The sequence below is a fragment of the Ranitomeya variabilis genome, chromosome 4 (assembly GCF_051348905.1).
Source record: "Ranitomeya variabilis isolate aRanVar5 chromosome 4, aRanVar5.hap1, whole genome shotgun sequence".
In the NCBI taxonomy this organism is placed as follows: domain Eukaryota; kingdom Metazoa; phylum Chordata; class Amphibia; order Anura; family Dendrobatidae; genus Ranitomeya; species Ranitomeya variabilis.
The window spans coordinates 90,782,087-90,801,151 of record NC_135235.1 but is presented as its reverse complement, the minus strand read 5'-3'; the positions used below and the strand labels follow the sequence as shown (position 1 = coordinate 90,801,151).

The window sequence follows — 19,065 nt, the reverse complement described above, 5'->3', positions numbered from 1 at the left end:
CTAATTTTGTCGTTTTTGTGTGGCACCTTTGTCACAACATCGTTTTTTTTTTTTTCATACATAAGATAGTGGCGGCTTCCAAGAAGAAGCCGCCTTTAGAATGATCAGGTCACTTCTTCCAAACATACTCAACAATGGGGTGAGTGGTTCCAGGCACCAGAGATACGAGACATGACGAGAACATTTGATGAGTCATTAGTAAATCAGTTACATTTAATATCTCTTTTAGAAGTGTGTAAATACAGTCCACTTCTCACAGTCATGCATACATGTACTCTATGTGTAAAACACACCAGTCTTTTGTTTTTAGATCTTGAATCCATTCAATTTACAGGATTCCAATTAGAGATGAGCGAATCCGAACTTAAACGCTGAACACGGACTTACCCCGGAAGAGAGAGAACCTGAATTTCCACGGGTCTACTCATCCCTAATTACAATCTAGTAGCGTTTTATTATTTTATCACAAGTGGCTTGTGTTTAGCTTTCAGGCACTGACATTCTTGTTCCACCATTTTTTAAATTTTTTTATAAATATGAATCTTTAAATTATTTTCTTAGGCTGTACAGTTTTTTTTTTTGTTTTTTTTAATAAGCATCAGTTTGTTCTTGAGAGAAGCTTTTCCATCGGAACCGAGGATAGAGGCTTGTGACTACAGTATATAATCAGAAACAGCAAGCCGTAATTTTGAGTATATGGACCTTAGACTTTATCCGTCATTCAAAATAATTTTTTTTCATTTTGATTTTTTTTTTCAGGTTTCCATATCATTATCTACACTGTAAAATAAAACAGAAATCGAATAACATTAAACACTGGAACACTTTCCTTGACTTATAGTCGATTGCAATAATCATTTCAGAGAGGATTATGACAGGCAACACCTCTGTTCACAGCAGATATCATAGGATCACCAATCACAATATGTGATGTCACAGCTCACCTTCCCCACTTCCTTCACTATGATATGTGCGCCAATGAGAGTTTGCTCAACCCCCAAACTGATGACATGTATGTAAAGGTCCTTTAATACTGATTAAATTCTTACCTTTCTTGTAGAAATCCGTTTTGCTGTTTTTGACAAATCCAATGTTGAAATTGTAAGGGTGGACACTGCACTTACAGCTCTCTCAATTCGCAGCCTTTTCTCCACCTGCTGCCTGTTGTCTCTGACTGATAAGTGCAGGGCACACCCAGTGCACTTGCAACTCATTAATATACAATTTCAACTATGGGTTTCTCTAAAAACAGCAAAATGGATGTCTACAAGAAATATGAGGATTTAAAGAAGCTGTCCACTACTTGCACAACTGCTTTTCATTCCCAATTTAAAAAACGCCTTTACTCACCTCCCATGCTGGCACTGTTCCAGCGTTGTCGGTACGCACTCTCACCAGGGATCCTGTGCTGTCGTTGTGACATGTGACCCCGGCGCCCAATCAGCACTGGCGTCACTGTCCCCGCCTCCGGTTGACTTGATCATGAAGAGGAAGTTAGATCAGCTGCAGACCGCACTTCCTCTTCATGTTCGATTTGTCTGAGGGCAGGGACAGTGACACCAGCACTGAATGGGTGCCGAGGTCATGTGTCACAAAAACTGCATGAGAGCCCCTGGGAGAGCGAGCACAGACACTGCTGGAACCGCGCCAGGATGGGAGGCGAGTATAGGTTTTATTAAATTAATCGGGGACAAACATTTAGATCAAGATGGGGCTATATATAATTTTTTTTTTCAACAAAACCGTTTAAAAAAGGAACTTCGGACAAGATTAATTTGACATTATATTTTACTCTGTAAAGCTACAGAGTTTCTCTCCGGTCTTGATGAGGGGAGTGTTGGAGCAGATGATCCTGATTTATTAAGAGTCGTGCAGTGCCGTGCATCTTTGTGTGCACCTCACCACAAATTTTATTTAGTGTAGTGAACGCTGCTGTTCGCCATCAATTTTACGAGTGGGGGGGACAGGTGTGAAAACACCAAGCGTAACATTTTTTTGTTCAATCTCATGGTGCATGTTTTCAAAGCTGTTTTTTTTTTACAAAAATCTGGCAAAAAGGCTTTGCCGAATTGTCCCCTTTGTCCTTTGTGTCTTGGATGGCTATTTCAAGAGGCCAGCCCCGCGCTGCAGCTTCTCCCCATTCTGTCCGCCATGACTGACAGGTCTCTCCCTATGTTTGTGAGTACATATAGGAATAGCAGTTGGGGGGGATCTGTGTTTTACACTAGTCATCCATGATGCATGGTCATCGACTGGCTTTTCACAGTTGTAATTGTCCAGCCGGTCTCTAATTCATGCCGTCCATGGTTCAGATTGCAAGAATCTTGTCAGGTTCTAATGACAATTTTCTGATTATATTTTTTGAAGAGACCCTTTCAGTTTCATGGTTGGTGGGAATTCATAGACTCCTACAAATCATAAAGTAATGGACTATTCTAGCAATATGTTATCTCTTAATTCCCTCCTGGGAATGCAACTGGCCCACCTGGGGTTTATGTAAAGCCAACCTCCTTTCAGTCCAGGAATACTATGATATTCAGGACATTGGGTTACCAATGCTTATGACCAGGTATGGACTGGGGCTGAAATTCAGCCCTGGCATTTGAAATCACACAGGCCCATGCTGTCCCCATCCCCAAGCACCAGATGGAATATATTACTAATATTTAGCTGGATGGAGGAAAGTAAGATTTACTACAAGACCAATATACTAATGATACCCGTGGCCTGCTGGGGTAAGTGATGGAGTCAGCGACTTTGTGCTCCATCACAATTCTTAGCAGTATAGCAGTATGGGTGTCTTGTGAATACTAATTCTGTTAACAACATTGCAGACAAGGCAGCCCACAACCAGACAGGCCCTTCTGGCAATTGCCAGAATTGCCAAATGGCCAGTCCAGCCCTGCTTATGACAGCTGTATGTGCCAAATTGTGCCCTAGATTTAAAAGCTATCAAAGCAATCAACAGCACAACAACTACTGCAACGACTGCTAATGAAAACTATTCTTCTATTCTTCAGATCATTAATAAATTGTCTAATGCAGAAAAAAGAAGGATACCACAATAAGCAAGGTATGAAACAGGCTGCAGACACAGAGAGATAAGGGTGGATTGACAAAGACAACAAATGAGACACATGAGATAAGATGAAAGAGATAAAGGATGCCAGCTTTAAGGGAAGGCGAGGACACAGGCGCACAATGTGCTATGCAGAACCATAGATCAGGAGCCCGTTGTCTACACACTCCTATTTTCTAATGGTTACAAATAGCCCATTCATGACTTGTAAAGGTTTTTTATTTTTTTTAATCTTAGATTAAGGATCTAAATGAAGTGTCCAGAATTAATGTATTGATGACCAATCCATAAGATAAGTCAGCTGCAGATAGAGCAGTAGTTCAGTTCTACACAACCTCTCTAAAAACACTATGGATCTAGAGGTGTAAAGGTACCGTTACACTAAACGACTTACCAACGATCACGACCAGCGATACGACCTGGCCATGATCGTTGGTAAGTCGTTTGTGTGGTCGCTGGGGAGCTGTCACACAGACAGCTCTCTCCAGCGACCAACGATCAGGGGAACGACTTCGGCATCGTTGAAACTGTCTTCAACGATGCCAAAGTCCCCCTGCAGCACCCGGGTAACCAGGGTAAACATCGGGTTACTAAGCGCAGGGCCGCGCTTAGTAACCCGATGTTTACCCTGGTTACCCGGGTGCTAATGCACGCGCTTAGTAAGAGCTTCCCTGCACTGAATGTGTCAGCGCCGGCAGTAACAGCGGTGACGTCACTGCTGTGCTCTGCTTTACGGCCGGCGCTGACACAGTCAGTGCAGGGAAGCTCTCGGCAGCAGCGCGTGCATTAGTAGCGCTCCTGCCGAAAGCAGTTTTAACCCTGTGGACGCCGGGGGACGTGACAGACATCAGAATGTGAGTATGTACTGTTTTTTTTTTTAACTTTTACAATGGTAACCAGGGTAAATATCGGGTTACTAAGCGCGGCCCTGCACTTAGTAACCCGATATTTACCCTGGTTACAAGTGAACACATCGCTGGATCGGTGTCACACACGCCGATCCAGCGATGACAGCGGGTGATCAGCGACCAAAAAATGGTCCTGATCATTCCCCAATGACCAACGATCTCCCAGCAGGGGCCTGATCGTTGGTCGCTGTCACACATAACGAGATTGTTAGCGGGATCGTTGCTACGTCACCAGAAGCGTGACGTTGCAACGATATCGTTAACGATATCGTTATGTGTAACTCAGCCTTAAGGAGTTGAAAATGGCTCGAAATCCATCCAAACTGGTTATTGGAGATGAGAGAATCAATTTGCAGGACCCTGCTCTAGTGGCAACGGTAGTCGTCCATGGCCACCAGACAGAAGCCCTACAAACCGCCTCATACCTGATGGCATCCTGGGCTCCTCTGCTTATTAGTAGGGCCTGCGCGTCCCATGCTTGTGACATGTCACAATGATGATGCTGTGACAGGTCTACAAATCAAGAGAGAGACACTGAAAATGCCAGCAGGTAAGAAGCCATATGAAGGGCTCCTATATGGTGGCCATGGACTAGTGACAAGGCCACTGGCGAAGGGTCCTGCTTAGCTCAGTTGTGCTTTATATGTTATATTTACACCTGTAACAACTGCAGTATAAGATGATGTGGAGCATCTTATAGTTAGTTTATTACAGGTGAAGTCAGAGAATTACAAGCGTCCAGAGCTGTATAACAGAAGGTGTACATGAGGTGTACTCATTTTTACTGTACATTTTTGTATAGAATATGATTGTCTACTATACTATCCCATACATTCAAAAGTTATTCTGTAGCTAAAAAACTCTAATTTATCATAAATTGGGACTCGTCCGAGTTCAGAATCTCTGGTCCATGGGTCATAGTATGTATTTCTGTAAGTAAGTGTGCACTATGATTGAGTTGCAATACCAGAGACATACCCAAAATAAGAAAATAAGATTGGCACTGCTCTGGAAAAAAAAAAACAAGACCAACCCCTTCAGATTAAGGCCCATTTACACTTGCTGACTGCGGCTGTTAAATGACTGTCAATCAGCTATATACAAAGTGATTGGAATACCATTAATATCCTGTTTAGACAGATTGACCAGAATTTAATGCTCACAGAACGATTATTAACTTGATTGTCCTGTGCGCATAGATTAATCATTATTGCACATCCCCTGTTTAGACAGAATGATGTTCTGCCTATAACAATTTTATTGACTATAGAAGATCCATTCACCTGATGAACAAGCCTTTTGCTCACTCGTTAAGTGATTTTTTTTTTTTTAAAACAATCTGATAATTCACGAGCGGATTATTAGCTCATCTGAATAGGCCCTAAAAGGAATTTGCAGCAGGTATTTACTGTGTATTCTGAGGACAGTATGGAGCAGGGATTAAAACACTGAATTCAGCGATCTGTCACATACACAGCTTTGTGCTGTTTACTTACAATGAAAATTTTATCACTAGGACATTATCCGGCCACACCCCTTTCTCTGATAAGCATCACACTGTCAATAGACACACAGAGCCTGGTGTGGGTGGCGGCAGCTTCCTCAGCTCTGCTGCGTTCTCCATCTAAGAAATATGATTGTGTCACAACTATTGTACCCAGTAAACTAAGTGATACATCATTGGATTCCGCTTCTCTCTACCTACATCATGCTGTTCTCTGATTAAGTAGCAAAAACCTGTTGACATATTCCCTTTAATGAAGCACTCCCATGAATATTTTTTCACATTAAATATGTATATACAGTACAGACCAAAAGTTTGGACACACCTTCTCATTTGAAGATTTTTCTGCATTTTCATGACTATGAAAATTGTACATTCACACTGAAGGCATCAAAACTATGAATTAACACATGTGGAATTACATATGTAACAAAAAAGTGTAAAACAACTAAAATTATGTCTTATATTCTAGGTTCTTCAAAGTAGCCACCTTTTTGCTTTGATGACTGCTTTGCACACTCTTGGCATTCTCTTGATGAGCTTCAAGAGGTAGTCACCGGGAATGGTTTTCACTTCACAGGTGAGCCCTGTCAGGTTTAATAAGTGGGATTTCTTGCCTCATAAATGGGGTTGGGACCATCAGTTCTGTTGTGCAGAAGTCTGGTGGATACACAGCTGATAGTCCTACTGAATAGACTGTTAGAATTTGTATTATGGTAAGAAAAAAGCAGCTAAGTAAAGAAAGGAGCGGCTATCATTACTTTATGAAATGAAGGTCAGTCAGTTTGAAAAATTGGGCAAACTTTTAGAGTGTCCCCAAGTGCAGTGGCAAAAACCACTGAGGACCGCCCCAGGAAAGGAAGACCAAGAGTCACCTCTGCTTCTGAGGATAGGTTTATCCGAGTCACCAGCCTCAGAAATCGCAGGTTAACAGCAGCTCAGATTAGAGACCAGGTCAATGCCACACAGAGTTCTAGCAGCAGACACATCTCTACAACAACTGTTAAGAGGAGACTTTGTGCAGCAGGCCTTCATGGTAAAATAGTTGCTAGGAAATCACTGCTAAGGACAGGCAACAAGCAGAAGAGACTTGTTTGGGCTAAAGAACACAAGGAATGAACATTAGACCAGTGGAAACCTGTGCTTTGGTCTGATGAGTCCAAATTTGAGATCTTTGGTTCCAACCACCGTGTCTTTGTGCGACGCAGAAAAGGTGAACGGATGGACTTTACATGCCTGGTTCCCACTGTGAAGCATGGAGGAGGAGGTATGATTGTGCTTTGCTGGTGACACTGTTGGGGATTTATTCAAAATTGAAGGCATACTGAACCAGCATGGCTACCACAGCATCTTGCAGCTGCATGCTATTCCATCCGGTTTGCGTTTAGTTGGACCATCATTTATTTTTCAACAGGACAATGAACCCAAACACACCTCCAGGCTGTGTAAGGGCTATTTGACCAAGAAGGAGAGTGATGGGGTGCTACGCCAGATGACCTGGCCTTCACAGTCACCAGACCTGAACCCAATTGAGATGGTTTGGGGTGAGCTGGACCGCAGAGTGAAGGCGAAAGAGCCAACAAGTGCTAAGCATCTCTGGGAACTCCTTCAAGATTGTTGGAAGACCATTCCCGGTGACTGCCTCTTGAAGCTCATCAAGAGAATGCCAAGAGTGTGCAAAGCAGTCATCAAAGCAAATGGTGGCTACTTTGAAGAACCTAGAATATAAGACATAATTTCAGTTGTTTCACACTTTTTTGTTAAGTATATAATTCCACATGTGTTAATTCATAGTTTTGATGCCTTCAGTGTGAATGTACAATTTTCATAGTCATGAAAATACAGAAAAATCTTTAAATGAGAAGGTGTGTCCAAACTTTTGGTCTGTACTGTATGCATGTAATGTAGTGTGAGAGCTTTAATATACCCACCTACTGCCGCATTCTCCGGGATCCAGTGCTGTTTCGCTCCTCTTCTCAGTGATGATACCGCTCTTCAGACTATCTGGATCACTCTATGTGCTATGTGTTGGAAGTTTCTTTTACAATGTTATCCTATGGAGCCTTGTTCTGATAGTTCATAGACTTATATTGTCAAAGCCATTTCCAGGTCAGGTAGAGGGCAGCGTGACCCGGCTAGTCTGCATAGCGCTGACATCACGGAGAAGAGGAGAAGTACGGCGCTGGACAGTGGAGAGGACAGCGATAGGTAAGTGTATTAATACATTCACACAACACGCCATACACATACTGTATACACACATTTAATGTAAAAAAAATATATTCATAGACAATAGACTATTGTCTATACTGGCAGTTCAGATTTCAGTCTTTTCAGGGATATATTATTGTACATAATCAAGAAAAATTGTGCAACATGTTATTTTATACTATTGGATATCATTTATTGAAAGATGACTATGCGTCAGACCTAAAGCTAAAGCGCCTACCTGAGTCAAACTATATCCTGTACGCTGAATCAGAGCGCGCAGTGAAGCCTCCTTCTGTGTGGCGGACATTCCATCCCCGGATTTTTGATTTGATTCCATTGTGAGTGATTATCAGCAAAAAATCAGGTTAATTAGGGGTGCTCACTGCAATCAAATTTAAGATAAATTAAGTGAATTAATATCTCTGAAAATTAAAAAGGTTGCAAATAATTAAAAAATTATTGTATGTCATACTGCATGTAGATAGGAATTGTTTGTCTTTATTGATATAGATATTATTAACAGAAGATAAGATATTACAGTATACATTGTACAACACATTATCAGAGATTATATACAGAGGTGTACACATTACATTTTCACAAATGTAAACCTGGCATGTTCAAAATGGTATCTGATCTGCCATCAGGATGTTACAGAGCTGAACAGATTGACAGTGTTACTGGGGTAAGTTTCAGTAAACCTTACACTTTATTAATTGAAGTCATAGGGGTTGGTATGCATGTAAGTCAAGTGGGCGGTCCTATTTATTCATTTATTGACAGTTTTACCTGTATGACTTTGCATGCAGCAATAGCTGTCAATCACTAATAGGTCTGCCCACTCGGCTTTTCCCACAAAACTATATATCATTATTATTATTATTATTATTATTATTTATTGTTATTGCGCCATTTATTCCATGGCGCTTTACATGTAAGATTCTGCTCAGCTTCTACTTCTCTATACCATACTGCCAGACTGTATATGCACCATGACAGGATCCTTCTAAAGAGGTCGTCCTGTGGTGGTTTTTTGTGATAAAAAATAAAAAAGGAGTATATTCACCTTAAGTCTGTAGTTGACAACCCCTTTAACAGGAACTATCACAAAATGACCTATTGTTTAAGTTTTTGTGTTAAATCTAGTTTGAAAAAGAATTGGCGCAGTGCGTATAAAACAAAATCTTGCCTTTCTCATACTGGCCACTGTGATTATTTTAGATTCAGACATTATAGTAGACTTTTCAGAAGTCTCATTATCTTCACAGCCAGGATTAAAATGACACACAGCATCCACCATTCACTGTAGGGTGCAGGTCAAGTATAGTTAGTAGGAATGTTTGGTCCTTATAAAGTTTGCATATTGTTGGCAGTACATACAGTGGCTTGAATAAGTTGTCGCCCCTTCTGGCTTTTTACCCATTTTGTTACATTACTACCAGTGTTTAAATTTGTTGGTAATCCGATTTGTGTGTTATGCATTAGCACTAAAAAATTGTCTAAATAGGTGAAATAAGAAAAATATAGGCAGAAACTAAATTTATGGGATCAAATAATTAAAAATTGTCATGTGCATATGTATTCACCCCTTTTTCCATGAAGCTCGTAAAAATTTCTGGTGCAAGCAATTCACTTCATAAGGCCGGAGACACACTGGTGCGAGAGACGGCCGAGTCTCGCTGGTTAAAAGCAAGCTGTGGCACCTGCACTCCGGAGCGGAGCGTGCGGCTCCATAGCAATACATGGAGCTGCACGCTCAGCTCCGGAATGCAGGTGCCACAGCTTGCTTTTAACCAGCGAGACTCGGCCGTCTCTCGCACCAGTGTGTCTCCGGCCTATGGCACATGCTTAGTGACAGGACGTCCCCCTGTGCGCAATCTAAGTGTCACATGTCTGTCAGTATATACACATTTTTTCTGAAAGGCCAGAGAGGCTGCAACACCATTAACCCCTTCACCCCCGGAGCTTTTTCCGTTTTTTCGTTTTTCACTCCCCTCCTTCCCAGAACCATAACTTTTTTATTTTTCCGTCAATATGGCCATGTGAGGGCTTATTTTTTGCAGGACGAGATGTACTTTTGAACGATACCATTGGTTTTACCATGCCGTGAAACAGAAAACAGGAAAAAATTCCAAGTGTGATGAAATTGCAAAAAAGTGCAATCTCACACTTGTTTTTTGTTTGGCTTTTTTGCTAGGTTCACCGAATGCTAAAACTAACCTGCCATTTTGATTCTCCAGGTCATTACGAGTTCATAGACACCTAACATGTCTAGGTTATTTTTTATCTAAGTGGTGAAAAAAAATTCCAAAGTTTGCTTAAAAAAAAAATTTGCGCGATTTTCCGATACCCATAGCGTCTCCAATTTCTCCTATGTAGCAGAGGCAATTGAGTTGTGCTAGCTTCTAGCCTCGCATGAAGGCTATTAAAGCATGGCAAAAGTGAAAAAAAAATTGTTTTAAAAATATGAAAAAAAATTAAAACAAAAAATTATATAAAAGTTTAAATCACCCCCCTTTCGCCCCATTCAAAATAAAAAAAATAAAAAAAATCAAACCTACACATATTTGCTATTGCCGCGTTCAGAATTGCTCGATCAATAAAAAAAAAGGATTAACCTGATCGCTAAATGGCATAGCGAGAAAAAAATTGGAAATGCCAGAACTACGGGTTTTGGTCGCTGCGACATTGCATTAAAATGCAATAACGGGCGATCAAAAGAATGTATCTGCACCAAGATGGTCTCATTAAAAACGCCAGCTCGGCACACAAAAAATAAGCCCTCACCCAACCCCAAATCACGAAAAATAGAGACTCTACAGGTATCAGAAAATGATGATTTTTTTTTTTTTTTTTAGCTAAGTTTGGAATTTTTTTTTCACCACTTAAATAAAAAATAACCTAGACATGTTTGGTGTCTATGAACTCGTACTGACCTGGAGAATCATAATAGCAGGTCACTTTTAGCATTTAGTGAACCTAGCAAAAAATTCAATCAAAGAACAAGTGTGGGATTGCACATTACAGAATGCTGTAGATAAGCCCAATAGCAGTGACCGCAGTTTATAGCGGCAAAATGAGGTGACAGATTCCCTTTAAGTGAGGTGACTTGAATCAAGTGTCCGGTTCTTCTCAGATACAGAATAGCACGATTTGTGATAGTCGAAAGTGCAAATCAAACCGTAATGTGTATTATCCAGTCAACTGTGACCACCAGATGTTCAAAAAGGACCCAATGGGGAACTCCGCTCGTTACATGTGTACTCAGTAACTAGATACATGAATAGATTATCAGAGGACGAACATTTGTGGGGCTAACCACAATGTAAACACAGGTTCTAGCAAATCTATGGAATGTTTAGTTCTGAGTGGATTTGGTAATGCCAATAGGTCAGTAAAAATGTAGATCACTACACGTATGCTTAGGGTACTGTCACACTAAACGATTTACCAACGATCACGACCAGCGATACGACCTGGCCGTGATCGTTGGTAAGTGGTTGTGTGGTCGCTGGGGAGCTGTCACACAGGCAGCTCTCCAGCGACCAACGATGCCGAAGTCCCCGGGTAACCAGGGTAAACATCGGGTTACTAAGCGCAGGGCCGCGCTTAGTAACCCAATGTCTACCGTGGTTACCAGAGTAAAAGTAAAAAAAAAAAAAACACTACATACTTACATTCCGGTGTCTGTCCCCCAGCGTTCTGCTTCTCTCCACTCTGTCTGTGCAGCGCCCCAGAGTCCTGGTCGTTGCAGTACTGTGGCTCCGCCACTATGGGGAGCCATGGTGTGTCCGATGGCACTGAAGGAGTTCATCTGATCAGGTATCACAGACACCAATACATTTCACAGCTGGGCCTCCGGGGGGAGCTAAGGGTGCTATTCATTAGGCCACTGCCCACCATAGTGGGTAAACTGGGGGTCAGGCAGGAAGTTAGATCAGAAAGCTGACTGGATTGGACGAAGCAACACCTGGTGGCAGAGGGTGTTGTGGAGGAAGAGACAGTAGGGTCTCTGTCAGGGGTGGGATCCTGACAGAGGCTTGGCATTGAGAAGAACGTAACGGGTCCGCGCCAGCTCCGGGAAGCGGCGGGACCCAAGAAAGGACTAGAAGCGAGATAGATTGTGCTGAGTGAGAAACGAGATCAAGCAATAGGAGAATACCAGTAGGGGTCATGCTGTAAGACCGGAGCAACACCCTACTGAGGCGCAATACCGGTGGCCGGAACGCCGAGGGAGTATTATAACAATCAGCTTCAAGCAATACTCTAAACAGCGGCAGGACAGTCAGTTTAAGGCGGGCTGTCTAACACATATCACCTATGAAGTCTTGGGGGGCAACCTGTGGAGAGGGGCGACTCTAGGGTCCCGGAAGAGCTCCGAGCCTACCCGTCAAACGGGTGCCGTTCCAACCAGAATATCAGGGAGGGACGGAGGATTAGAAGAACATCATCTAATCGAGTTGTGAGGGAACTTAAGAAACAGACACAATGGTTGTGGGGACTTTCCGTAAGCACAGCAGGGAAGGACCGCAACACATAGCGCTAGAAGGAAGGCACCGATTTCCACCTGTGAGGAGAACTCTGGAGGTGCCATTGGACCGGCCGGACTTGCGCAGCCTGGTGAACCGTATTCCGGACTGAGGACCCAGAGATCTTCAGTAAAGAGGTAAAGAGACTGCAAGCTGGTGTCCTCGTTATTTACTGCACCGCACCACCACCACTGTCATCTATACGTATGATAGACTGAGCGCCCCACGGCAGGGTCACGGACGGGGGCCTAGCCGCCGTGACAACCCCAGAGCATAGACTCCCAGGCCCGGTACCGGGTACCCCTCGGCCCTGCGGCAGTGGGGGCGCTACAACTGCGCCAGCCGGAAAGCACAGCGGTGACGTCAACGCTGTGCTCGCTTTCCGGCCGGCGCTCACAGTGCAGAGAAGCAGAACGCCGGGGCACAGACACCGGAATGTTAGTATGTACTGTTTGTTTTTTTTACTTTTACGCTGGTAACCACGGTAAACATCGGGTTACTAAGCGCGGCCCTGCGCTTAGTAACCCGATGTTTACCCTGGTTACAAGCGAACGCATCGCTGGATCGCTGTCACACACAACGATCCAGCGATGACAGTGGGAGATCCAGCGACGAAATAAAGTTCCAAACGATCTGCTACGACGTACGATTCTTAGCAGGGTCCCTGATCGCTGCTGCGTGTTAGACACAGCAATATCGTATGGATATCACTGGAACGTCACGGATCGTACCGTCGTAGCGACAAAAGTGCCACTGTGAGACAGTACCCTTAGAATCCAGCAATATCTAGTCAACCTCACAATTAGACTTTTTTATTGCATTTACTAACAAATACATTTATAATACTACTGCTTATACTAGTAATTACATTGATTATAGTAGTGATTATAATAGTAATCTTATTGATAATAGGAGATACATTAAGAGCAGTGCTTATAATAGATACATTTATAGTAGTGCTTTTAATAGTAGTTACAATAATAACAGTGCTTATAATAGTAGTATAATAGTTACATTGATAATAAGAGGACTTCTAGTAGTTACAATGATAATAGTAGGGCTTATAATAGAAGTTACATTCATAATAGTAGTATAATGGCAGTTACATTAATAATAGTATAATAGTAGTTACTAGTGATGAGCGAGTATACTCGTTGCTCGGGTGGTCTCTGAGTATTTGTAACTGCTCGGAGATTTAGTTTTCTTCGCCGCAGCTGCATGATTTGCGGCTACTAGACAGCTTGATTATATGTGGGGATTCCCTAGCAACCAGGCAACCCCCACATGTACTCAGGCTGGCTAGCAGCCATAAATCATACAGCTGTGTCAACAAAAACAAAATCTCCGAGCAGTTACAAATACTCGGAGACCACCCGAGCAACGAGTATACTCGCTCATCACTAGTAGTTACATTTATAATAGCAGTTACATTTGCTGTTACACATTTTTATGATAAAAATTACTTCAATTTCTCTCATCATTGCCACATATAGTGTAAACACCTCCCAGCAGGCTATTTTTTATTAGCTGGCCATTTTAGGCCTCTCATGTTGGAATATGTTAATAGTATAGTTGAGGAAGGACATGTTTGTATGTGGCTTAAATTGCGACATTAGTCGTCAGCTGGTGGCTCTCTAACTTTTGTGAGACTACAGCTCTCCATATGAGAGTCTTGACAGCAGCCGGTTAAGTCACTGGTCATAGACAACCATGTTAAAATCTAATACCGAAGCCGTGTAGTGCACCACAACACCATCTGTCCTAGGCCCACAGTACAGAAAGAACATGTGAGAGAACTGAGAGCTTATTTAATCCATTTTTGTGTCCTACCAGTGTCAGAAATGCCCCCGTTATTGTGCTGCTGATAGGACATAAGGGAATCCATGTTTATGAATTACATTTCTATTCTATCTTATCTGCTATCAGAAAGGTTTGGTCCCATTAAACCATACATCCATGTGGCCCTGTCTCCGAGCTGTCACCATCTGATTACTTCTCCATGTCCCTCTGATCACTGTTTACTCTGCTGATCTCCATAAATCTAGCACCGTGTGACTGCTCCGATAATAAGCAGTGCTTCTCTGGGTCACGACTTCACGTGAACAACATTATATTCTTGAGCCAGGATCCAAAAAATAGGATTCTTCTGAAAGTCTGAATCATTCCTTGGATGTATTACCTGCTATTTCTGATCCTAACCCACTTATTGATTTTACATGGGGCTTCCAAGGCAGGGCATTAGTCCTACTCTTAGATTAAAGTTCCCATGATGAATATTTGTTAAACTCTTAATGTGGAAGATTTTCTTCAGCATTTCTACTAAATTCGGCTACTTGTGCTTTCTCACACTGGGGTTTTTGTCTCTTTTTTTGTTTGTTAGGTTTTCGATCAAGCGGCTTTGTTTTCGATACTTCCCAGTAGTTGGCTTTGAGAAAACTTTACTGTGTGGTTTATATGTTTTTATTGCGTTTCCAAAGCAGAAATGCATAAAAAAAATGGGTTTCCATCTGCAGATTTTCCACAACTAATGCATTCCAATGGGGAAAATTCGCACATTAAACTTAGCGTGTATCCACAAAAGACATTGACATGTTGCAGATTTGAAACAAGCAGTTTACACAGCATTAAAAAAAAAAAGAAAAAAGAAAAAAAAAAGCATAGTGTTCACAAGATTTCTATACATCTCATTCACTTTACTGGAGTTGTAAGACACTTTATTTTTGCACAGAAAAAGAGTCAAAAACTTATGGTGGGAACTTAACCTTACAGATTCTCATACTCTTGAATTGAACAGCAAGGGTTCACAACTACAAGAAAAGATCTTAGAAGTGGTGAGTAAATGTATGTATGAGTGTATCAGTGTTTCTATATTGGCCTATTCTGTCTCTATTTTGTCTATTGTCTTTTTGGAGATACATTAAGTTGGTCACATTTTGTATTGAAGTACAGTAGGTGTCTTGAATCGGTTTTGTGGTCTATGTTTGCCTACTTTGACATACAATTTTTATAGGATATCTGTCACCAGGTTTTTGTTACCCCATCTGGGAGCAGCATAGACAGACCCTGATTCCAGCAATGTGTCACTTAGTTTACTGTGTGCTGCAAATTTGATTAAAAACATACTTATCTGTTGCAGATCTACCAGTTCTCTGAATGCGGAGCTCTATATAACCACTCCCACGTCACAGATTGGCAACTTTCTGTGTACATGTACATCTCTGTGCTTAGTCAGAAAGCTGCCAGTCAGTGGTGGTAGTGTGGCAACAGACCAAGAAGTCCTCCAGTGATAATATCCTGCTAATAAAACCATGATATATGAAAACTACACTGAGCAAACTAGTAAGTGACACCGCTGGAATCAGGGTCTCCGTCTCTACATTACGCTGCTCTCAGATTAAGTAGCAAAAACCTGCTGACAGATTCCCTTTAATCATTTTTTTCAAGCGTATTTAGTGGCCTTTTTCCCCTTAACTTTAAACATATATTTTTCAATTTACTTTCCCTGCCATGATAAACATGTGCAGAAAAACACAGCATGCTACTTTATTTATTAGAAAAAAAAACCTCCAAAATCTCCCATTCCAAAATGGTTTGTCTCTAGTGCATTTTGTAATATGTTAAAGTAACATCTGGTTGAAAAAGAAAAATCACCAAAATAAAATTGTCAAAAATCACAAAAATGCCTAAAAAAAATCCGAAATTTCCAAAACCAAGGTAAGTCCGCTCATAACCTCACCAACATGGCTAACAGTTTAAAGTGGCATGTCCAATATTTACAGGAATTTTATGGAAACAATATTTATCTGCACCTAAAATGCTTTAAAAATGACTGGAGCAGCTTGATACATGGTCACAGTAATAAAAAATGCTGCATCCCTTTTTTTCATAATATTTTTTCCATAATACTAACCAGATGATTATACTTTTTGTTAATATAAAACTAGATAATTGTGTGTTATGTGATGTAGCAACTAAAACTCCTTGTGACCCAAGTTACAACTTGTACTGAGACATGAGTATACTGTATTGTCACTAGTTAAGAAAATGTTTGGATGTTGCGGACACAGGTAGAAGCAAGTTCCTACTAAATCACAGGTCAGACGAGAATGTTCTTCATTTATTTGCCTTTATTTCAGAAGAAATTCTGAGAAAAATGAATTTCTTGTTATGTGCAATTTTCCAGGCAACAGTTTTTCTGATGACAGAAAAGTGCTTTATGTCAGTTCTTTGTAGCTAATTCCAGAGGCATAAAAAGCTCAGGTGTACCGCCAGCCGGAATTGTTATAGCTGTCTGTGATGCAACATAGTAGAATAGGCTGCATGGCATATATACAACTTCAAAGTTTAAATTTCTAATTAATTAAAAATGTATCAACACATTTATACATTTTAGCAAAATCAAAATACAGGTTATGTTTAAAGAGAATCTATCATCAGCTTTGGTTACCCCATCCGAGACCAGCATAATGTAGGGGCAGAGACTCAATTCTTGGAATGTGTCTCTTTTTTGGCTCCTTGCTGTCATTTTGATAAATCCCTATTTCATCTGCTTAAGATCTAGCAGTGCTGTGAATGCTAAATTCTGTATAACCTCGCCCACAACACTGGCTAGCAGCTTTCTATCTACACTGTGCATAGGCAGAATGCTGCCGATCAATGTTGGTGGCAGGGTTGAACAAACTGGATGATAATCTTCTGCTGATAAAAAATTGATTTTATAAAAACAACACTAAGCAGCCCATTAGTGACACATCACTTTAATCAGGGTGTTTGCTTCTACATTATGCTGCTCTCAGACTAGGTTGCAAAAACCTGGTGGTAAATTCCCTTTAACCCCTTCTCTGCCTTTTCACCTTCCTGACTAAGCCAAATGTTAACATTTGGACTAGCCTCACTTTATGTGATAACTCTGGAAATGCTCCATTGTATCCAAGTGATTCTGTTTTTCCATGACACATTGTCCTTTACATCAGTTGTAAATTTAAGACAATATTTTTGGTGTTTATTCGTGAAAATATTGAATATTTGGCAAATATTGTGAAAATGTATCAATTTTCAAACTTACGGTAATTTTTATTAAAAATAATAGATATTTGCGCTATGGTTAAATATGCAATGAATAGTGAGATCCGAAAAGGTTAGCAACCAGTAGTGGCTGCAATGTGACAGTAAGCAATATAAAGGCTGGTGGTGTAGTAGGGGTACTCAACTCTGAAACTTCCTAGTTGTAGTGAAGCTCTACAATAAGCAAATGTGACTTGATACACATAATATATTGCATAGTAGGACAAAAGAATATTTGGCAAATCACAGTGATAACACTCTAAACATTGGGTTGCCGTGTATCAATGCTGGAGTGTTCATAAGGTTTTTCCGCAGTCTCAGTCATCTACGAGACTACGGAAAAACCGCAGGTAGGTCACAAATTTATGCCATTTGGCAGTGAAGAAAAAATAAGGGGTTGCATTATACTGTGTGTGAGGGGCTGCATTATTCTGTGTGTCACTCAAGGGCGCTGTATTGCACTCAGAGGGTTGCATTATACTGTGTGTGTGAGGGGCTGCATTATACTCTGTGTGAGGGGGGCTGCATTATACTCTATCAAGGACCATGGGGAGTGCATTTTACTATTTGTACTATATAGGACCTGCATTATACTGTATCGAGGACTATCCATGCCAATCATTCTTCCTCAGCCAGAGTAAGGTTAGGTGCACACGGTCAGTAAACGAGGCGGTTTGGATGCTGTGTACTTGTGCAGTGTCCATATGTTACAGCATAGTGGATAGGATTTCAAGAAATCCCATGCCCACTATGTGTGCACAGATGCCCGTGGCTCACCCACGAAGATGGACATGCGACTCATCTCTCCAGACCGTAGCATGTCTATCTTGCGGAGAAGCAAGCCTCCAAGATAAATTTCACCGTACAATGTATTGGATGCGGTGAATCCGCATGGTGCAATGAACACATGCGGATTCACCTGCGTTCAGTAGCCGGCAGCGCTTTGGATGGAGCGGACATGTGCTCCATCCAAAGCGCTGCCAATTACTGAACGTGTGCACTTACCCTAAAGAGGCCGGGAAACAAGTGTCGAACAACTTCAATATTGTTGACCACGCTTGTTTAGCAGCCTGAATTTGGTGCTTGTAAATACAACAGAAATGTTTCCGTGTGAGAATTTGGGACCCCACTTTAAAGTTTTGCCCAGGTCCCCACTTTGTCTAAAACCAGCCCTGCATTTTGGATCACATTTATCCTCTAAGCTGAGCACTTACATTGGGGTTTCCAACTAAATCTCCAAGTGATGTGATTCAGAAGAAACTCCCAATGGATCCATTCACTATAATGAGGCAGCAGAGTGGCTTTGGACTCCGTCTAGCCTGTGTTCAGTTTCAAATGTGCACAAAACCGTGGCTGACTGTGCTTTTATGCATGCTTAAAAAGACAGACACCGCCGGATCATAGGCCAGATGGCGTCCACAATGTCTCCATCTACCTCATTATAGGGAATCTTCTGCCGGGGTTTTTCAACATTCGACGTTTTGATCGTGTTTTAGTCAACTTTTTTGGCGATGTGATAAAAAGCATATGTTTTATTGCCCCTCCCTTTTTTTATGATGTTCACTGAAGGGGTTAAATAGTGTGGCAGTTTTATAGAGCTGAACATGCCGGATGTGGCGATACCAGATGTGTAATTATTATTATTTTTTTTTAATATACTTATTGACAGTATAGGTTTTATATTTTACTCATGTTTTTGTTTATTTTATGATTTTTTAAGGCTTTTTTGCAATTTTTAAAAACTTTTTTTAAAGTTTTATTTACTCCCTC

The 19,065-nt window shown here is 41.3% G+C and overlaps 1 protein-coding gene across 3 annotated transcripts in view; it reads right to left on the bottom strand.

The window, feature by feature from the left end:
• Positions 1–19,065, bottom strand: part of A1CF (APOBEC1 complementation factor) — a 75,350-nt gene that overhangs the window by 35,888 nt on the left and 20,397 nt on the right. For 2 of the 3 annotated variants that reach the window (XM_077258878.1, XM_077258879.1), the window contains exon 2: positions 7,941–8,084. The exons of the other annotated variant lie outside the window; for it this stretch is intronic. In XM_077258878.1, the coding sequence (XP_077114993.1) occupies positions 7,941–8,039 (99 nt within the window). In that variant the 5' untranslated portion in view covers positions 8,040–8,084. The remainder of the gene's footprint in view (positions 1–7,940; positions 8,085–19,065) is intronic. 3 annotated transcript variants of the gene reach the window in all.